The sequence below is a fragment of the Musa acuminata genome, chromosome BXJ2-4 (genome assembly GCF_036884655.1).
Source record: "Musa acuminata AAA Group cultivar baxijiao chromosome BXJ2-4, Cavendish_Baxijiao_AAA, whole genome shotgun sequence".
NCBI lineage: Eukaryota > Viridiplantae > Streptophyta > Magnoliopsida > Zingiberales > Musaceae > Musa > Musa acuminata.
The window spans coordinates 46689306-46709936 of NC_088341.1; the positions used below are offsets into that span (position 1 = coordinate 46689306).

At 39.3% G+C, this 20631-nt stretch overlaps 4 protein-coding genes across 4 annotated transcripts; 2 read left to right on the top strand and 2 right to left on the bottom strand.

Annotated features, from left to right (window-relative positions):
• The first annotated feature begins 1180 nt into the window (after positions 1–1180).
• On the top strand, positions 1181–9896 carry LOC103983309 (protein REBELOTE). Its single transcript, XM_018824178.2, has 13 exons — positions 1181–1307; positions 1506–1680; positions 1803–1863; positions 2554–2674; positions 3303–3354; positions 3435–3529; positions 5414–5482; positions 6083–6598; positions 7018–7320; positions 8203–8529; positions 9176–9382; positions 9571–9660; positions 9741–9896. The coding sequence occupies exons 2-13, from the start codon at positions 1557–1559 to the stop codon at positions 9825–9827; spliced, it is 2052 nt and encodes a 683-aa protein (XP_018679723.2). The 5' UTR covers positions 1181–1307; positions 1506–1556; the 3' UTR covers positions 9828–9896.
• A 5634-nt stretch (positions 9897–15530) lies between these two features.
• LOC103982220 (uncharacterized) lies at positions 15531–17479 on the top strand. Its single transcript, XM_065101901.1, has 2 exons — positions 15531–15580; positions 16729–17479. Exons 1-2 carry the CDS (start codon positions 15531–15533, stop codon positions 17300–17302), a joined length of 624 nt encoding a protein of 207 aa, XP_064957973.1. The 3' UTR covers positions 17303–17479.
• LOC103982221 (uncharacterized) lies at positions 17449–18349 on the bottom strand. The gene has a single exon (XM_009399075.3). It carries the CDS (start codon positions 18218–18220, stop codon positions 17624–17626), a length of 597 nt encoding a protein of 198 aa, XP_009397350.2. The 5' UTR covers positions 18221–18349; the 3' UTR covers positions 17449–17623.
• Positions 18350–18480: 131 nt separating this feature from the next.
• LOC103982218 (LOB domain-containing protein 4-like) lies at positions 18481–19725 on the bottom strand. The gene is made up of 2 exons (XM_009399073.3): positions 19109–19725; positions 18481–19010 (listed from the first exon to the last, which is right to left on the bottom strand). The coding sequence occupies exons 1-2, from the start codon at positions 19580–19582 to the stop codon at positions 18639–18641; spliced, it is 846 nt and encodes a 281-aa protein (XP_009397348.3). The 5' UTR covers positions 19583–19725; the 3' UTR covers positions 18481–18638.
• Between the last annotated feature and the right edge of the window lie 906 nt (positions 19726–20631).

Below are 20631 nucleotides of genomic sequence, written 5' to 3' on the forward strand. Positions count from 1 at the left end.
TCTAGTTTTCATCTCCATGATATCCTTTGATGATTATGTCAGCTAGAATAGCATTTTTCGAGTAATAAAACCCTCCATCATATGATGTTCTCTCAGATTAATATCACGTACACCTCCAAGAAGGATCAAGCTGTAGCTCCTCTTTTCCCTGTCCACATCATGCCATAAGAATCTACTTCTAAATACTTGGAAGGAAGGGACCAAGAAGGATCAGTCTGTAGGAATAATATGCTACCTTCAATTTCCTAACAATACCTTCACACATGATGTGAAGGTATCAGCAGCTTTATTCTTCGATTTAACATCAGATAAGATGCTGTAAACAATGGCATTAAACCAGATTACCTTCTGGTTTCTGTCAATGTCATCAGTACTTGCTCTATCATCAGCAACAAGTCTCCAGAAGTTGATTATGTATGTGTGTCATCATTCCTAGAGCTAGACATAAATCATTTAATCTGTTTCTAAACATTTAACTTGGCTATTATTGACAAGTTAAACGTTTAGAAAAGCCTAACCGGGTGGAAAATGTTATCATCGATGTCAGGATCGGATCAAAACGAGTGTCATCCACAGGAGCATTCTTCCACGGACGTTATCTTCTCTCTCCCCTTGTAAATATCCCATCTCTTCTCTCACATACCTGCACTGCTTACAGACTTGGAAGAGCTCAGCTCTCTGGTGGAGAAGATGGCCTCCTCGACCACCCTCTCCCTCCTCCTTCGCTTATATAATTTTACTTTTTATAATCCATCAATTATTAATTTTATCCTTTTTGATTCCTATAATCCCCCCTCCCTTAACATAGTTACTCACTTTTTCTTTAATTAATGATATAAGGAGAATTAAAATTAAATATCACTTTCTTAAATATATGAAGCTCAATACTATATTTTTCAAGTATAAAGATCTAAATAAAAACCATAATTAATCTGGAATCATCATGCACACGAGTCAACCTCATGCTCTCCGTAGAGTGCTTATTGTCAATCCCGTGTTGTGGCATATGGTTTACCTATGATTGCTGCTGAAGAGGATTACAAACTATTAAGCTTTTCGCACCGAATAGAAAAAGTAAGTCTGCTAAACATCGGCCTTTGTTTACGCGCGTGGGCTCAGGCGCCCGCCGGCCCAGTCGGACCGGATCTGGTTCGATCGAACCAGCTCGACACATTTTACACACAAAGCCCCAGTGCAAGACGAGACGAGACGAGACGAGACGAGCGGAGCGGACCCGTGGAAACCTAATCGGCGCGACGGCGGCGGCGACGACAGCCTCTTCCTCCACTCCAGCGGGCTAATCGTCGGTATGTCTCTCTCCTCCTCCTCCTCCTCCTCGCCCTCCCCATACCCAACAACCCCATCCCCGTCCTCCTCCTCCTTCCTTCTTAATTGTTTTGTTAATATAGATTTGAACGATGCAATTTGATCCGTTGTGTTTTGTTCGGACTCGGTTTGGAACTCGACGCGCCATCGTCATTCTTTCCTCTTACCTGAAACCCTAGTCGACTCTATCCTCCGGCTTCCGACTGCAAAATCTCTTTTCTTGGCAAAAGATGGCGAAGAAATTGGGGAAGAAGGCCAGGAAGTTCGCCAAGAAGAACCTCCCGTCCGTTATGAAGAGGCAGCGCAAGCTTAACTCCATGTTCAAGAAGAAATCCGCTCCCCGTAGATTGAAAGGTTTCGATCGAATAACTTTATTTCCTTCTCATACTGGACTGGCAACGGTGTTTTCTCATAACATATCAGAGAAGCGGGTTAAGTGCAAACAGAATTGAATGATAATTGTTTTCCATTGACAGTAAGCAACGAGGTTTTCCTTGAAGAGAGCAATAAGTCGAAAAACGTTCAGCAGACTCACGGGTAAGAAGGCTTTGATAATCAGTACAAATAACTTAATAGTATATAATTTTATTCATTCTCTTTTGATTAAACAACGCATATACTCACTGCAGCTCTTGCCGATGCTTATATGCACCTGCATTTATCTTTAAATAGTCTCACTCCAAGAACTTTGGTGGGTGATTAAAAAAAAATATTATCATTGCCCTAGTCTTAAAGGTTATTTTGGAGCACTAATTAACTGATTGTGGTAGAAATGGGTAGTTTTCCACCATGCTTTGGATTAAATGCTCTAAAAAATCAGCAAAGTGCAACCAAGATTGTTATGCACTGTAAGGTCATGGAAAATATATCAGATGAGACTTGAGAAAGGAGACAACGTAAACTCTGCTTTGTGGTTGAAATTCATTATAAGACTGCCAGGATATTCTCATTGGAGAACCTATTAAAATATGTGATTAAGCTGGTTTCATACAAGTAGCTAATATTTTTTCATAATAATTTGTGTTAGGATGATGGAATTCTGCCAATAAACAACATCATGCTAGTTTTTGTGGATTACCTTCTTCCTTGGTTCACATGGTGTCATGGTCTGATGGTGGATATTCTACTAAACATCGAAAGAATTAATATGTTTGTTGTCTGTCTTGTTTTCTTCCTCGCATTGGAGAAACATGCTTTCAAGTTTTTAATTTTTTTTTTCTTATTTAGAGATCATGAAGGGATGATCCTAGATGAAGCTGTTTACAACAATGATCTTGGGGACCTATTTCATCAAGATGATTATGATTTGGCTGAGGATGCTTCAGTTAGTGATGGATATATATCTGAGGTTTGTTCTCTGAATCTTTTTTTATGACTGCTACCATATTCTTTGTTATGCATGAAAGTAGACTATTCTCCACATGGACATTGCTTCTTGTCTTGGCAATCATTCAAGAAGGGATAAATTATTAGCATAAACTTTATCAAGATTCCCGGATGATAGTGATCAAAGTTTAGCACCATGGTTTGGTTCTCAGTAACTCTATTTTTAACTTCTCAAAGCACAAATTAAAAAGTGTTTCAAAAATTTTCTAAGTAATACATATTGAAATTTTCCTATCTATGTCGTTCATAATACATGGTTGGCTTTTTTTTCTACATAACAATCTAGTCCATTTTGTTCAGCTAATTCAATTCGTATCTATTTCCCTAAATAGTTGGTTTTGTTTTTTTGCTTTTACTTTTTTTTGGTTCCCTTATTTTAAATATTCAATTTAACTTATCCAATGCTTATAACTAGTCTCAGGGACATTTTAACTCTTTTTTCTTTTTGCAACTTTATCATCCACTTATATATCCACTTACACATATATCTGCAAGCACACACATATATCCACTTACATATATAATGCTTACCTATGTGCATATTTTTGCCTCGTTCCTGTGAATGTTTTGCTGATAACGGTATGCAACAGGACCCTGAATGCCCTTACATTTCGGAAAGTGAAGACGAGATATGTTCTGAAGGTTTGTATTTTTTGTAACATCTACATGCTATGGATGCTGCCATAGGTCATGCTGGTCTAATTTTGTCTGAATGTGTGCAGAAAAGAGTGATGATGCTCCTATTCTGCTACAAAACAGGGAAATCTATCAAGAGATTGCAAAGCAGAAGCGTAAATTAGATAAGCTGTGTGTCAAGGTGAGAACTCTGTGTTTTTGTGGATATGGACAGTGCCAGTTGTTGTAGCCAAATTTGGAATTGATCTTTCACAAGTAAAGAATCTTATTTTGATTTACCATTGACTTCTCGTTTTCTCACTGCACTTTCTGAGATTATTTCTGTTTACATCATGTTGGATTTTAGATATAGACTTCTAATTTTACAACATAGTTTGGTGCTGCATCCTTCAATTTCTGTTTTGACTTCAGCACATGCATATGTGCATTTGATTGCAATCCATTATCTAGGAGTAATGAAAATTGCATCAGCTTAGTTGTTGATACCTTGATGGCTTCTTATGCAATATTTATATCATGTGAATAGCAAACTACTCTTCTGAACTTTGTAACAAAATGACCAGTTTTTCTTTCAACTGTATATATATTCTTTCATGTCATTTATCTTTATTCGGGATAATGGCCCTAGATAATCCACATGCCAATCTTAATGGACTTATCTTTCTCTGTCTGTTGAAACCTGTAACTCGAATGCACTTATCTTCCGTTGATTAGGGATCTAGAGTTTTCTGTTATGTTTCTCTAATTTCCTGAATGCAATTATATTATGCTGTAGTTCCTTGTAATTCTAGTTGGGGCTGTATTCTAGTTGGTCTAGTTGGGTTCAAGGGTCATCATGAAAGAAAACCATGAGAACTGAAACTGATCTGAACTAGTTATAAACTGAACCTGAACCAAACTGAAATTTTGGGTTCAGTTTGGTTTGGGTTTGTGGTTTGCATCTTTTAAATGATTTCACACTCTCTTTCTTCTTATTGCATAACTAAAGGTGAAAATTAGGAACGAATTGGTGATTTAACTGATACACTTGGTGATGGTGGTAACATATGGATCCTTGTTTTTGAAGCAAGCTCCCAGCTGTCGGTGGGATCTTTTTGTATATGCCTTTCGTGATAGTCTGTGGCAACGGTATCAAGGTGTTTAATTGATGATGATGCTTTATTTAGGAGATCCCAGTGTTTGGGCATGCATGGAGACAGTGGAAGCTATGAGTATGATGTCACACTATCAGTTGCTGATCCAGATGACTGACTTGTTCACACAGAAAGGAAAATTTGGAAACATTTGTGAACTGCCAAGAAAGCCCTGTAGGTGAATGTGGAAGGAGGTTATCAACAAACAGGATTTTCAGAGCAATCTTAGCCCTCCAATTAACTTTTTTTTTTGTGTATATGTCAAGCTAAGCAGCCTATTTGGTTATGTTCCATTTTTTTTGTGTATCATCCACAAGAAAACCAAAAAACCTAAGCCATGAAATTGAACCAACTTTAGAAGATACTGAGCCGGCCAAAAGAAATACAGTTCAATTTGGTTTCCTAGATTTTTTAGGTTGGTTGACAGCCCTAATTGTAGTCTTTTTTTTTTTACACCCTTATCCTTCAGTACTAATATTGGAAATTTTTACTCATACATGCTCTACATTGTGACGCATAAAGCATAGTCGGTCTTATCATTTTCCTAAATATATTTATTTTTTAATGAGAGGTGTATTCCTTGGGTACATGCTGCACCATATTGATCTATCATCATTTGGTGTTCTACTTTCTTTTTTTATTGAGCATCTTTCAATCTTCCATTATAATTTAATGATAGTTTCAGGGTACTATACAAATTATTAGTTAATAATTCATTATGGGGAATCTTGGATGATTGCTTTAAAGAAGTTATCATTATATTATCTGATATCTCAGTGGACTAAGTGAGCTTGTCGAGTTCTTGATGGTTTTTAATTTCTATTTCTAGTCATGTCTGTCTGAGCTTGCAATGCTTTTTTTCTTTAGGTTCTCACTCAATTCTTCTTGTACTTTTTGGTGCTGACAACCATTTTTCTGTACTTTACTGCTAGGACCCACAATTTTCAAAATTCCTTGAAAATCGAAGATCTGACCTCCACAAGTCCAAAAGCGAAGAAATTGTAAGATTTTTTAAATTATTTTTTTTCTACATATTAGATCTGATGATGCTTATTGTCATTCAGTAATAAGATCATATGTATTAGATTTTGAGGGCCTTAACATACAAGGAATACCGAGCTAAGTCTAGCTGGAAGTTTGGAGCTTATTCACTATATGATTTATGATTGATGAGATTGTAGGTTGTATGAATTGAAAACTCTTCCACATGTCTGGTAATTTAGAATTTTCTACATTATTTCGCTTTTTGTTTGACATTATCTAACTTGTATGTGGCTATCAAGAGTTGAATTTTGTAGCTTCAAGACAACATGCTAGCTACATATCTTCTGAGAAATTTGAAGCAAAATCTGTAGATCGTTTATGGTGGTTACTAAATTTTAGTTCTTATAATGTTTGGTTGTGCAAGTCTTGTTATGATCTTTTAACATGTAAGTACATGCACAGACAACTCAGCTATATGAACAGCAGTCATCTATCCAGTTTGAATAATTGGTTATATCTTGTTATTGTTTGCCTTTCTGTTATGTACTTTTATTTATTCTCTACTGTATTTGTGGTTAAATTATGAACAAATATCCTAAAATCACTTTTCATGGTAGTATTCAGATGAAGAAGGTGATGCTAATAGTGCTGATGACGATGGCATAAGAGAAAGTGAAACTTCACTTAGTGGCAAGGTTCTTACAAGCTCGACTTTAGATGTTTGGTGTTGGATGGTTATGGAACAGCCAAATAGTTCTACATTCTCTAGCCTGCTTTATGGCTTCCGTGCTGCTTGTCATTATGGGGTGGACTCTGATGAAGTTTCACAACAGAAGATTGCAAATAGAGAGGTTTTCTCTAAGCTTCTGACATTCATTCTTCAAGAAGCACATGGTATTTTCTGTAGGCTCTTGGGAATTTCGGGTTCGATGAATAAAGAAAACTTGTTGAAGACAACAAAAAACTCCGAGTGGAAATCTGTGAGACCACTGATCAAGTCATATCTGAGGAGTTCACTCTTCCTTTTGAATCAGGAAATGGACAACCAGATTCTTATGTTTGTCATATCTCAGCTCAGGTTGTCAATTATGTTCTTTGCTGCTTTCCCATCACTGGCAAAGAGGTTGATTAAGGTACTTCAGAGTGTTCTTTACTAAAGATTCGAGTATTTAGCTACGAAATTTGTTAATCAGTTAGATTATAAGAACTGGGGAATAATTTTCAGGGTTTTTAATATTTCCAAACAAGCCATGCCGTAACTCTACATGAAATTCCAATCATAACAAGAGTTATTACATTTGTTGTGACAAGCCAAATAGTTTACAAAATTGGGGTTTCTATAAAAGAGTAGTTACATGCCCTTGTTATTAGCATGATAATATTACATAGATGGCAGTATCATTCCAGTCGTTTCAAATTACTGATTGCAGTTCTCAGCAAAACCAATAAACTTTGTCACCTAATGACTACTATTAACCCTTAAAAAAAGGGAATTTCTCAATGAGGAAAAAAAACTGTCTTCTTTTCTTACTCATCTTATATTTTGATGCAGCGATCCATACATTTGTGGGCTACAGGCGATGAGAATCTCTCTGCGTGTTCATTTTTTATTATACGGGACATTGCTTCAAAGTTTTCCTCCGACTACCTTGATATATGCCTGATGAGAACATATCGAGCTTTCATAGCAAATTGCAAGTTTATGGACCCCGCAAATCTGAAGCATATTAAATTTCTGATGCACTCTATAGTGGAAATTTATTCCTTAGATATTCAAAAATCATCTCAGAAGGTGCTTGTCTCCGTGCAGCAGCTCGCAAGTATCTTAAGACAGGCTCTTAAGATAAAGAAAAAGGTTTGAAATACCTACATAGCTCTTGTGGAATTATGTTGTTTCTGTTCTACAAGTTCTTGAGTTTTTGATGTGATGAGGTTCATTGCCTGATACAGAGACATGCATAGAAAGTTAATGCTTTTTTTTCCTTGTCATGATGGCCTTATGTATTTTGTGGTGGTATTTGTGTGCATATTGTCATTACTATATCAAATTTGGGGGTAACGTTGACTAGTCTGGGGAGCATCTATCTACAACATGGGCAATTCAAATATGTGATATGATATTTTCTTAGAAATCTGATAAACACTTATGCAAAAACGAGCAATAAAAAAACCTTTATGAAATGATTGTAGCACATTCTGAAGCAAATTTGAAGCTATAGTTACAAACATTAGATGGAAGTAAAATTTTGTTGGGCGTTCAACAAAATTGCAACATCTCCATGTTTCAACTCTTTCTATTTTTGAATATGTTAATGAAGATTCCTAACTACAGTTTCTCTTCGTTCTTAATTCCTTTCTTTCTCTCGTTTTGATCATACTGTAAAGAGGACTTGAAACGTGAAGTAAACACTCAAGAAATGAATCTAAAAACCACCAAAAGGATGGCCTAGTGCATAATGCTCGCCATTAAGGTGCTGGGAGGAACAGATGGATGTAGCTTTAATTCTTGAAAGAAAAATCATGGAACTCTTTGTCTTTCTGGATCATTTCAATCTTAAAGTAGTGGGGATTCCTTTTATCCCTGCTTTGAATTTTCTGCTGTGACAGAGGGTCTGTGAGCATGTTCTTTCTTTTCTTCCTTTGTTAGTTACTTTCTGCAAAGCTATCTGTAGTCGTTTACTTATGAATATGTAGAAATAGTTTATATTAAGTTCATTTCATTGTCTTTTTAATGCAGGAGGAACTCAAAAAGATACATAGCTGGCAGTACATTAACTGCATCAGTGTATGGGTTGAGTTTGTTTCTTGTAACTTCAAGAATTATGACCTACAGCCATTGCTTGTTTTGATTATTGAAATTATAAGGGGGATAGCTCACTTGTTTTCTGGGCCACGTTATTCGCCTTTAAGGTTTAAATGCGTGAAAATACTCAATCAGCTCTCTCTTTCCAGTGGAGTTTTTATTCCTATTGCATCCTTGCTCTTCGACTGCCTAGAACATAGAGGAAATATCAATGTAGACAGAACACAGAGAAGTCATGTTGACTTTTCTTCCTTATTGAAGGTAAAGAAACAGTTTGGTTACTGTAATCTTATGTTTGATGCTATTTCTATGGTGCTAAACCATTTTGATTTCTTTTCTATAATTTGAAGTGTACATTTTATGCTAATAATCAGTTTTTATATAAAATATTATCTGCACAAGTTTTAGAAAAAAATACAACTGCTTTCCAATTTGGTACAAGTACATTGAGGAACCTTTATTGAAGGCTGTAAGTCCACTGGCAGGCAGGGATCATCACAAAGTCCTACACATTTTAGCCTATGATATTGAACAAACTGATATAAACACTTATGTTGAAATGGATTTTGATGAAGATGCAAAAGCTGGGGACAAACAGTTGACAAGCCAATGTCTCTTTATTTCCATTCCATATCGGTCCTCTTTCCTTGGGATGCAAACTGCTAATGCTTGTTAGTCCTCGTTTTGGGGATACATGTTCCAACTAAAAGGCATTGATTTGCATTTGTCTCCTATTGCTGGAATAATAATTACTATGACCTGAATAATGTGGCTATAATTTAAAAATAATCCTTTTCAGGATCTTCTAATATTGACTATGCTTGTAGTTAATTCTTAAAATAATCCTCATTTTTGTTTCATGTGTAGTAATATTCTAATAATGTTCTTTTTTTCACTGGTAAAACAGGCACCCAAACAACTGCTCAAATCACGAGACTTTCATGAGGAGAGTATTCTTACAGCTATTCAGTTGCTTTCAGAGCATTTTTCTCAATGGAGCTATCATATATCTTTTCCTGAATTAACAACCATTCCACTGATTCTCCTGAAGAGATTCCATGAGAATACAACTCTTGAAAGTGTTCGTCGTACTGTTAAGCGTTTGATGGACCAGGTAACCGGACAATAAAAGAATTATTCTCTTATCAGTAAGCAAATGATTGATCTAAACACGAGCTAAGTCTTATGAGGATGTTGGACCAAAAGATGTTGTACAGTGCATTAGTTACTAAGTTCTTTCTACTCAGTACTGCAAATATGAGGAACCAGTGGTTCACTATTGTCTTTTCCCTTCAAATGCAGGCTCAGCAGAACAGTGAATTCATTCAGAGAAAAAGAGATGAGGTTTCATTTTCACCAGAGGATCAATCATCAGTTGATAGCTTTCTTCAGGTCAGTTTTTCCTCCCTCTATACCGTTTTCTTCATGCAAGAATAACCATGATGAATCTCTTCTTTGGTTTCTATATGCAGCTCGAAAAGAATGACAAGAGTGCTCCGTTTGGTCGGTTCTACGCCAGCACACGACATACTTCAATCTCCCAGAACATGATTCATTGAGTTGGCATCATCACATCATGTCGAGTTCGTATTCCATACAAGTCAGTTTATTTATCGTAGAAGCCAAAATTTTGCAAGTAGTGAATAATTCATCTGCTGAATGCTAAATTTTGTCTAATTAATGTAGTGGCATCTTTATAGTATACTGTTGGCAAAGAGCTATTGTAGGGCATGATGCTGCCTTGTGCCTGAACAATTAGGAAGTCATACATTTTAGTTGGTGCAGCAATCCATGTGAGGAAGTAATGATTCATGTGTGAAGGAAAGAAGGGAAAGAGTATTGGATGATATGTATGCCACTCTCTTTAACCATAATTCTATGTCCCATCTCTGAAATCCTCGTGTGTTGAAAGAGCCATTTGATGATTCAAGCCCTTTTCATTTATTGCATATAACATAATAGTTGCTTTGATCTAAGGCCACCATCAAACCTATATATATATATATGTATCAAATTGATCATGTCCGTCATCAAAAGTACGCAACAATCTTACTCGAGCATGGCTTTTTTCTCACTAAAAGTTGCCACAGAAACAAAACAGAAAAAGAAATACACGAAAGTACACCGGAGAGATGGATATCTCCATTCTCATTGGCTTCTCATTCCACAGGTTTGCTGACCGCCTCGAACACTCGCTTTCTGTCTTTGATCGGCATCTTAAGCACTCTTCGAAAGTGCTCAGTATCACAAGGTATTCTGAGGACTCCCTTCTGCTGGTATCCGAACTCCCCAGCTGCCATCTCCAGCAAGCTAACAAAGCATGCATGCTTGAACGCCTCCACGCTCACCAGGAACCTCTGCAACCCCTCCTCCTCTGCTGCGGCCGCGCCCACCAGCACGGGCACGTAACCCCTCGGCGCTGCTCGTTCCTCGCCGCCCATTCTCCCTCCTCCGTCGACCGCCATCAACCTCTCACCAACCTCTGCATCCGCTCCAATCCGTCGCTAGATATACTGCAAGCTTCTGAGCTTGGTGCATTGCATGGAGTGCATGGCATCTTTGACACGGGCATCGCGTGGTACAGAGATGCATGTCACTGGCTGCGGTACGTCGAATGGACGTTCGAGGAAGAAGGACGAGGAGGAAGGTTTAAATGCTCGGAGCCAATGTGCTCTATCCTGTCGCATCCAAACAATAATGCCAATGTGCTCGTGGCTCGAAAATTACGAGAGTTGATAAATATTTTAGAAGTTCTTTTCAGATTCAAATTATTCGGAGGATTACGATTAAGATTCGGAATCTCAGTAAATTAAGATTTATTGTTATAATTATATAATATATCTCGAGGTTGCTTTGGTGAAAGAAGGAGATATAGAGATTTTTTTGTTTTGGCTTTAAGGTCTTTCTGGTAGAGAACAGCGTTGCAGCTCATGCACGAAGAAGCAGAAGAATCATGATGTAGCGTACAGGTGGTCCCATGAACTCCTGTGATCTAAGCAAGCAAACGGATTGAGAAGTTTCATTTTAAATCACTGTTCTGAACATGACGTGTTTTTGTTGGAATTAAACTTACGAAAGATAAAGATATTCATCGTATCAAAAGGTAAAACATATTAAAGGATAAATCAAATTGAGTATTAATTTTAATAAAAAATAATTTAATGAGTGTAATGCATATACGTGGAATATATAAATCCTGGTTACGAAACCTAAAGAGTTTTTTAGTAAGATATAAAATATTTTATCTTGTCCTAAAACATAAAATATTTTATGTTGTCTTACTCTTCGAGTTTAATATTTGGTATCACAGGTTAAGCTATGACATCTTCTTCAACCATCTCATCCAACTTTAAATCACTGGATTGACAAAAAAAATATTTATGATATATGGTATATCCAAGATATACGAGAATTTGTAGAAGATGAATTTATTGAACCAAGTCGAGAAGAAGCAATGATCGATATATAAGCAAAAAAATAACTTAATGATAAAAGGAAAAAAGGAGAAAAAAACTTTATTCACGATTTACCGAGGGTTTGATAATACAATATTCAATATCATCGCTATAGCAAATACTTTAAAAAAAATTAAAAAATACTTCAAAAAACATTCGATTGTGTGGATAAGGTAAAAAAGTTTCCAATTCTATACTTCTGGATCTATTACTCTTTGATCACTTATCTGTTCACCATTTCATCTTATTTGATAAATAATAGAAATAATTTTTGCTTGAATCATCACATAGATTAGCAAAGTCACATAATTTAAGAAGTTTGATTGTAAGAAGAACAAGAATGATTCAAGAGCTATATAATGTGACTCAAAGAATTTATACTAATAATGATATTTTTTTTATTTTATCTTTTTACATGTTATGATCTATTAATCTTCAAATAAGTTTATAGAGAAAAAAAAAATAGCAGTAAGCTATGAACGAGAAAATTTATGCTATTAACAACACTGATATACGAGAGCTTACTACATTTCCAAATGACCACTAAACGATCGATATTAAATGAATCTTCAAAACAAAAAGAAATACAAAAGGGGAGATGAGAAATACAATGCATGATTAGTTACAAAAGGATATAAACAATAATACTGAATTAACTATGAAGAAGTATTCATTTTATTTACTCAACTAGAGATAATAAGATTACTTATCTCACTAATAGTTCAAATGAAATAAAATTTTTTTCAAATGGATATCAAATTAATATTTCTTAATAAATTTTTTGAAGAAGATGTATATGTTCAACAATACCCTAGTTTTATTATTCATGACTAAGGATATAAGGTATACAAGTTAAAGAAGGTTCTTTATGAGCTTGAACAAACCTTGTGAGTATAGAATTCTTGGATAGATATTTATTTTATTTAATTTTTATTTAAATGTTCACATGAACAAAATTTAACTTTGATGATATATCATATTTGTATGCCTATATATAGATGATTTAATTTTTACAAGCAACAATATCTCCATGATTAAAAATTTTAAACACTTTGTGAAGGAGTTTGAGATAATTGATTTGGGCATAATGACTTATTTCTTCAGAAGTTATACAAGATAACGAAGGAAATTTTATCTCATAAAAAAATTATGCAAAAGAGATTCTAAAAAAGTTTTCAATGAAAGATTATCATCGTATAGATACATATATGAAATATAGCACCAAGTTAGACCAAAAAAGATGAAGGTAAATCAATTAATTCAACTTATTATAAAAATATAGTTGGATGTTTAAGATATTTGACCTAGATTCTCACTAGATATACTATTTGAAGTTGGTTTAATAAGTTAATATATGAAAGCTCTTAAGACTTCTATTTAGAGATCGTTAAAAGAATTTTATAATATATTAAAAGGAGCTTATCTAATGATTGTGCGAAAAGCTATATATATATATATATATATTTGCTTGTGAGCTGTGAGGTAGAAGATAGAGCAACGTCTTCTTGTGTTTGTCATATAATATTACTAAGAAAGCTACTTCAAGAACTTCTTACGTTGTAGGATAAGTCAATCAATATTTTTTTTGATAACAAATCAGCTATTGCCTTAACTAAGAATCCAGTGTACTATAAAAGATCAAAGTATATCGATATAAGATTTTATCTTATAAGAGACTATGTCAAAAATAAAAAGTGAGACTATTTTATATACAAGTGAACAATTGCTCGATATACTTATAAAATCTCTTAAATTTAAAGTATTTCAATAATTTCGAAAAAAATTTGGTATGTTAAATGAAAAAAATTTAAGGGGAAGAATGCTAAAATTAAATTTATTAAGGTATCGTAAAAATATTCATTATATCAAAAGATGAAATACATTAAAGGTCTATAGAAAGATAAATCAAATTGATTGTTGATTCACTCTTTCGAAAAAAATAATTTATATTAAAAAAATAATTTATATTAAAAAAATAATTTATATTAAATATAATGAATGTAATATATTTATGAGGATTATATAAATCTCATGTGTTAGTTCATCAAATATGAAAAAGATCAAGTAAAATATAAAATATATTACCTTGTCATACTCTTCATTTGCGTCATACTTCTGTAGCTGTTTCTCTTCTCATTATCGAGTTCTAACAGTTTTATCTCTCCATGCTGCGCGACTAACTCTCCACCGTGGTCGCTGTAAGTTCCTCCGAACCACGATTCACCCACCTTAGAGAGAGAAGAAGAAGAGGAGTGAAGCTAAGAAACAGGTGATGAAACGACATGTGAGATCCTTAAATTGGACAGCGATGGTACGTAGCATGAACTGGAACTTACCTGGCCATGTGAAGGCTTCAGGATCAAGCTCGTCCGAGAGAGAAACACATGGAAAGAACCATTCATGAGCTTCAATACTGACTGGGTTGTGGTCACGCACCGTGTAGAAGAAATCTGTGGGTGAATGATCGTGCAGGCATCCGCTATTCTATTCCCACCTTTGAACCATCATCCATCGAGGATGATCAACTCAGGGCATTGCCACCAGTGGGCATCTCCTAGGCCAATAAATGATTCCAGATTACATGCATGGCGCGAAGTTAGCTGAATTTGCTAAACTGGTGAGAAAACGCTAAATCGAGTAATTTCGAATTCCAATAATTTAACGAACATTCGTAAGAGAAAGAATTTAAATACTTCAAAAGACGATCATAAAAGTTCCACAAATAAACCTACGAACGGATTACGTATAAACTTTTTTTGATCCAAATTTAATTCTAACATGCTTTCGAAATCTCATCCAACCTATGTCACGCGTAGAATTCTACTGTATTAAGATGATTTACATTTCACACCACTCCACACGAGTGTGTCTCTCTGAAACCAACCCATGACATGTAAAAACACGATTATTTTAAACGTTTATTAAGCATACGATTACTATTGTCTTAATTTTGGATAGTAAAAATCAAGAAAAACAAACAAAACACATATAAAACAGTAACGAAGCTAACTTAAAACATCAACAACTTAAAAACGACAAACCAACAGTTACGTTGCGGGTTGTCGGCGGCCGTCCACGGTATTATTTTTGTTGGCCGTCCATGATAAAAAGCATTAACAAAATGTGATCTTCTCGTCGTGAAGAAGCTGATGCACACCTATGACATTTTAGATCGACACTGTTGTGTCTCGGTGTTCGTCCTGAGTTGTTCATTGTTCGAGTCGCTGACTTGGAGCAGGACACCGTCATGGGTCCAGCCGGTCACATAAAGAGAAGCCTAATAACCCATGCAATGTACCGCTTGCTGTGGCCGTGACAGGCGAAGGTACAGATTCCGCCCGTGGTTTTCGCTGCGTCTCTTCGAGTCGCCGACTACCAGAAAAATACTTTTCAATCTTACTTTTCTCTCTCTCTCTCTCTCTCTCTCTCTCCACATATATATATATATATATATATATATATATATATATATATATATATATATATGAGACTTGGAATTGATTGAGAAAAAATATGTTCATATAAGCTTGAATAGGGTTATTAAAAAAATTAAATTAAATAAAAAATTATGTTCTATAGAGTTTAGAGATGGAAAGAAAATGATAATAATAATAATAATAATAATAATAAAAAAGTGTTCCATACTGCATACAACTTCTGGGTTTTGAATCACCTACCAACTCGCACCAGACTTGTTGGGTTGGGCCTTTATCTTTGTCGAATTCTAGTGGACCACTAGAATTCTAACATACACAGATGAACTTGATCCGTATATATTGACGTTTAAAATAGATAGATAGATGGTCGATGGTAGTGGCAGTTGAGCTCTACCCTTCACCAAATCCTGAAGGAGTTAGGTAGGTTCTTGTGTGACACTGTATATTCATATCTATGAAATGAAAAAGAATCGTTTCATAGTTGCTAGCTAATAGTCAGATTATATATGTTAGGTTTGACTTACAATCTCACAAGCTTAGATTGATATATGTTAGTTCGATTTAGGTTTGTCAATATTTGATTCCTAACATCGTAGGAAAGTAGGGTGACAAGATCGAACTGCAGCTTGATCCTAAAAGCAATCAACGCACAACACATAAATAGTGAAAGATATCGACAGAAATTGACCCACTAACAAGCTTACCCCCTTTTTTTTTTGGATTGCTCCCTTTTCTATCTTGATAAGCCTTATCCTGATAGCATTGATGTGAGATAGCTCTATAGAAACCCCAACCCTCACTGTGGTCCGATTTGGATCCAATGTGGTCCAATTTGGTGGCGGCTTCAACATTCTATAAATTGAATGTAATCCACTCCCCCACACGCTACTTCTCATGGCCAATGCCACTTTCACGGAGAAAACTTGCATGCTCTCCTCACCTAGTCACTCTTTCCCTTGCAAGTACAAGCCCCAGATCTTATTTCGATCACATCTACTAGTTAGCAGTCACTATAATCGTTTGGTGGCCACAAAAGTGGCTTTTAGGTTCATTCATTTGGCCCCACAACTCTTTGTTCTCTACTTCCTTTTTCCACTACCAGAGGTGGAGTGGACCACAATACTACTACTACTACCACCGCCACCGCCACCGCCACCACCACTGAAAGTGTGCGTCACGGAAACCGTACCAAGATGACTACGGAACCCCAAAAAGAGTCCCACTTCACCTGCTCCTCCCTTTTGGTTCCTTGGGGGGCTTTGGTTGATGCTTGCTTATCGTTCCAAGGTATTAGTGTGCTAGTTGGCTTCTAGAAACCTATTTATTTAGGGTAAGTATGTTGTACTCTTGTGTCGATAAAAGGTGTTTGCGTGACCAAAAAGGTCAAGGGGACGAACAAGAGTCAAACCAGAGTAGGTGCAACATTGAATGATATGATTGGTATCGACCATGCCCAATTAGAGTGTAGTTTCTTCGTATGATTTTAGCGTTAGATTTAGGTCTGTATGTGGGCCCACCATTGTTTTGATCTCATGCTTTGAGAGTCGTTCAGAGGTTTGGTGTCCCAGGTGGCACGCCAGGAGAGGTATGGATCCCACATTATGGAAGAAAGAGCTGTTTCCTGTTCGCGGAACAGCTAAAATGAAGAATGTAAAATTAGAAGGGTTTTGCGTCGTACCTGCCAAGACGTACCCGCACGCGTACCCGCCCCGTCGGTCTTCTCGCCACCGATTTGTAGCCGTCTACAAATACGCCCCCCACCTTCCGTTCCCACCATCGCAGGCGAGAATGATCCGACGGATGTCGCGGGTGGCGGACTGCTCCCAGTGCCCGGCGATGCGGGGGTGGGAGAAGGGGAGGCGGCCGGCAGCTGCGGCGGCGCAGGGCCACGTGCCGCTCCACGTGGGGGAGGAGATGGAGCGGTTCGAGGTCCGGATGGAGCTGCTCGCCCGGCCCGCCTTCCTCGAGCTGCTGCGCCGGTCTGCCCAGGAGTACGGCTACGGGCAGCGCGGCGTCCTCCGCATCCCCTGCCCGGTCCCGTTCTTCCGCCGCCTCCTCGCGGCCTGCGGGAGTAGGGTGGAGGAGGATGGACTGCTCCGGTCCTTCGACGAGTTGTTCCACTCGTCCTCCGACCCGAATTGACCCGGCGAATCGAATCCGCTTCCTGGCTTCTTCTTTTCTCTGTTCGCTGATCCGCCCATGGAAGCTGTTGTTGTAGATAAACTTCATGGTGTATCGAAGGAGGGTCTTCTTCCTTTTCACTCTGTAGAGATACCGATGAGCTCCAATTACATGAATTCTCGAAACTATTGTACTTCATCTTATCAATCTTATTACATGACACCTCAAAGAGGGGAGGTTTCGGTCACAGAAGAAGAACGATGACAGCAGAACAAGCATCATTCTGCCATCATTTCGATAAACAAGCCGAAAAAGCCTCGATTCAAGGCGCAACGGAGATCCTTAATCGCAGAGCACGAACCTCGTGAGGCCCAACACGACGCAAGACAGCAAGAGGAGCACCATGGTGGCCACATCCCTGGTCGACCACTTACGCACCTTGGCCTCGACGCGCAGACTCTTGGCCCGCCGCAGCGCGTCCACCTCCTTGAACAGGTCGAACTCCGCGCCCTTCCGCTTCAGCTCCTCCACGCACTTGCCCAGCAGCACCCCGTCCTCCCTCTCCCTCTCCAGCAGCCGCTCCAGCACGCACTCCGTGTCGGTCTTGTAGCGGACGGCCCACACGACGGCCATGGAGCAGAGGAGGGAGCACAGGCAGGGGATCCACGACCGGCGGCACGCGGCAGAGGGGGACGAGGCGGACGCAGAGTAGAGGAGGAGGAGGATGAGGGAGTGGAAGACGAAGAAGGCGCAGTAGAGGGCGGCGATCTCGCGGCGGACGGCGTCGACACGGGACTCCCGGAGGGCGATGCGGCGGGCGACGAGCTCCTCCTCCTTGATCCACTGCTTGAGCAGGAGCTTGTGGGTGACGCTCTCGGCGATCTCGTGGAGCGGGTGCCGGTGCTCGTCGCTGCTACTGCCAACGACACCGCCGGTCATCTCCTCGAATTCTTTGAGGTCTTGGAAAGGGGGTGGAGAGGAAACCGAAGGGAGGAATAGTATAATTCGAATCGAGGGGACGGAAGGCGGTCGAGTTTAAACGCCAAGAGATCGGTCGTTGTAACGGCCAGATTAAGGAGATCTGGTCACGTGACGCACGCTCCAACGGTCAAATTCCTTTGGTGTTGTCCAAATAATAATATCTCAACTAATCACTTCATATTGATGAGAGATGAAGCAAATTAATCGTCAAGAGGTTACATATAACCATGTAATATATACTTTCATGTGAGGGGTCAGATGCGTGCAGCCTATATCCAGAACAAAAATGCTGCAATGTGCTGTGCATACATGATCGATCAGGCTGACCAGACTGCCCGTGCACATGAGGAGGAATGCGTTGGTGTAATGGCGGGTCTTAACATGACCAAATCTGTGGCTCTCCCAAGTTAGACTGGTCCAGCATCGCCATGTCCAGCGGAAACACTGACTTGGTCGTGTCAGGCTCCATCAGCTGCTTGTGCTCGGGCGACATGGACGAAGAGCCCGTGTAGGAGGTGCTCGCGGTGGCCATGGCGGTGTGGCTGAAGCGGGCGAGGTAGGCGGCGTGACTCATGCGCAAGTGCAGCATCTTGGCTCTAGCCACGGCCAGTTGTGCCTGGAGAGCCTGGATTTGGCAGTGGAGGGAGGTGATGGCGCCCACACACCCGTAGACTGGATCTCGCACCCGGGCGTTCGCCTCGTACACCAGGCTGCTCACAGCGTCTCCTCGGTGCTGCGCCGCTATCTCCTATGCTCGCGCAGATAATTCACAAGGTGAGTTCTGATCGAGCCATGCATCTCATCTAATGTTCCGTACTGCAGACAGAGAGAGAGAGAGAGAGAGACCCGCAAGAGTTTGCTGACATTGCTAGCGCCGAACACCTTGTGCACGCTGGCGAACTTCTGCGGCTCGTCGGAGGGGAAGTGGGGAGCAAAGACGCAACCCTGCGTGCACCGGCGCCGTAAGAGCTTGCATGCCGCGCATGGCGAAGCCGTGGTGTGCTTCCTCCCTTCCCCTTTCATCCTTCTACACTTCCCGGCTTCAATCTGTCCGCACCAACTGCCTCTTACAGCCCATGTCGGAATCCATCCTTGCCTTAAATAACCTCCCAGAAGACGAGAGCAGAAAAAGAGAAAGCAAGCAACGACAAGCGAGGAGACAATAAAGCAAAGATGGGTGAGGGAGAGGGAGAAGGGAAGGGAAGGCAAGGGAGGAGATGGTGTGGGTGTCTGGAGACAAGATGATGGCGTTGGTGGCATACACAGTCGAAACGTACATGGTGAGGAGATCTTGACGGTGTTGGGCCTACCTTGCTCCATGCTTCCTTGTCGTCTCTCACGTCCTTTCTGGCGTCCTGATCTCACAATTGTAGAGTAGTACGTCCCTGCAAGCAAAAAGTGGGCGCAAAGACTAATTAGATGTGTTTGTGCTGCAAAGCTCACGAGTCTCCAGTCGTCAGAGCTCTAACCGAGCCACTCACAGACCACGACGTTAGACCAGAAAAAGGAAAAGAAGGTATGCGGGTGTGCTGTTGGCCGGACAATCCCACGGTGTTAACAGCAACGGAGCTATTCGGTGACATTCTCGAAATGATGGGGAACATGAGAGCTCACAGAGCCACCGGTGCAGGTGGGGGGAAGAGCGAAGCGGGAGCTCTCTACTTCGTCTTATGTACTTGCTTCCCACTTTATACCTGTGATTATTCTTGTCATGACACAGGAAGCAAGCATGCAGGGCCTGTTTGGCTGTACTTCTTCTTTGTTCATGGAACTAAAAGATCGACAGCATTGCAGACAAAAGTTCGGTGATATTTGTCTGTCGATAATTTACTAGATATCATTTGAGAAAAAAGTATTCGATATTACGAAAACACTCGCACATTTGAACATGGGAATATCTACCGAGTGACATCTCATCCATGAATAATGTTGAGTTTGCATTCACAGATTTATTATTCTGATCGCTGCAGACGGAGGTGTCGTGCGTCGGAAACTTCCTCAGTGGGGAAGAAAATGTCAGTCAAAAGGCTTAAAGCGGCTGAGAAAAGTCGCACGGTGGACAGTAAGAGGTGTAGCAAAAAAGCACGCTTGCTTTTGCCGAGGAAAAAGGAGAGGTTGCGTGAGGAAGATAAAGCGTGCGCAGCGATGGGCTGATGGAACGTCTGCCGGCAGGTACTGTTCGCAGTTTCGAGTGGCAGTCGAGACTTGGCGGCACATCTTCTTCTCCAAGAGAGGCAGACATTGCAGCTTCTTCCGTTTGAAGAAGCCTGCCGATCCATTTTTGAGTGCCAGTTTTCTCGGATCATTCAAGTTTCTTCTGGAGTTGGATCATGACATGCTTGGCTTCCTTGCTTAGCGGATGAACACGA

Excerpts from the sequence above, each read along its gene's own strand:
- LOC103983309 (XM_018824178.2), top strand. The coding sequence starts at position 1,557 with ATGGCGAAGAAATTGGGGAAGAAGGCCAGGAAGTTCGCCAAGAAGAAC. Across the intron at positions 2,675-3,302 it reads GTGATGGATATATATCTGAG|GACCCTGAATGCCCTTACAT; the intron begins GTTTGTTCTCTG and ends GGTATGCAACAG. Across the intron at positions 3,530-5,413 it reads TAGATAAGCTGTGTGTCAAG|GACCCACAATTTTCAAAATT; the intron begins GTGAGAACTCTG and ends CTTTACTGCTAG.
- LOC103982220 (XM_065101901.1), top strand. The coding sequence starts at position 15,531 with ATGGTAGTGGCAGTTGAGCTCTACCCTTCACCAAATCCTGAAGGAGTT. Across the intron at positions 15,581-16,728 it reads CCAAATCCTGAAGGAGTTAG|GTGGCACGCCAGGAGAGGTA; the intron begins GTAGGTTCTTGT and ends TTGGTGTCCCAG.
- LOC103982221 (XM_009399075.3), bottom strand. The coding sequence starts at position 18,220 with ATGACCGGCGGTGTCGTTGGCAGTAGCAGCGACGAGCACCGGCACCCG.
- LOC103982218 (XM_009399073.3), bottom strand. The coding sequence starts at position 19,582 with ATGGAGCAAGGTAGGCCCAACACCGTCAAGATCTCCTCACCATGTACG. Across the intron at positions 19,011-19,108 it reads ATGTCAGCAAACTCTTGCGG|GAGATAGCGGCGCAGCACCG; the intron begins GTCTCTCTCTCT and ends GCGCGAGCATAG.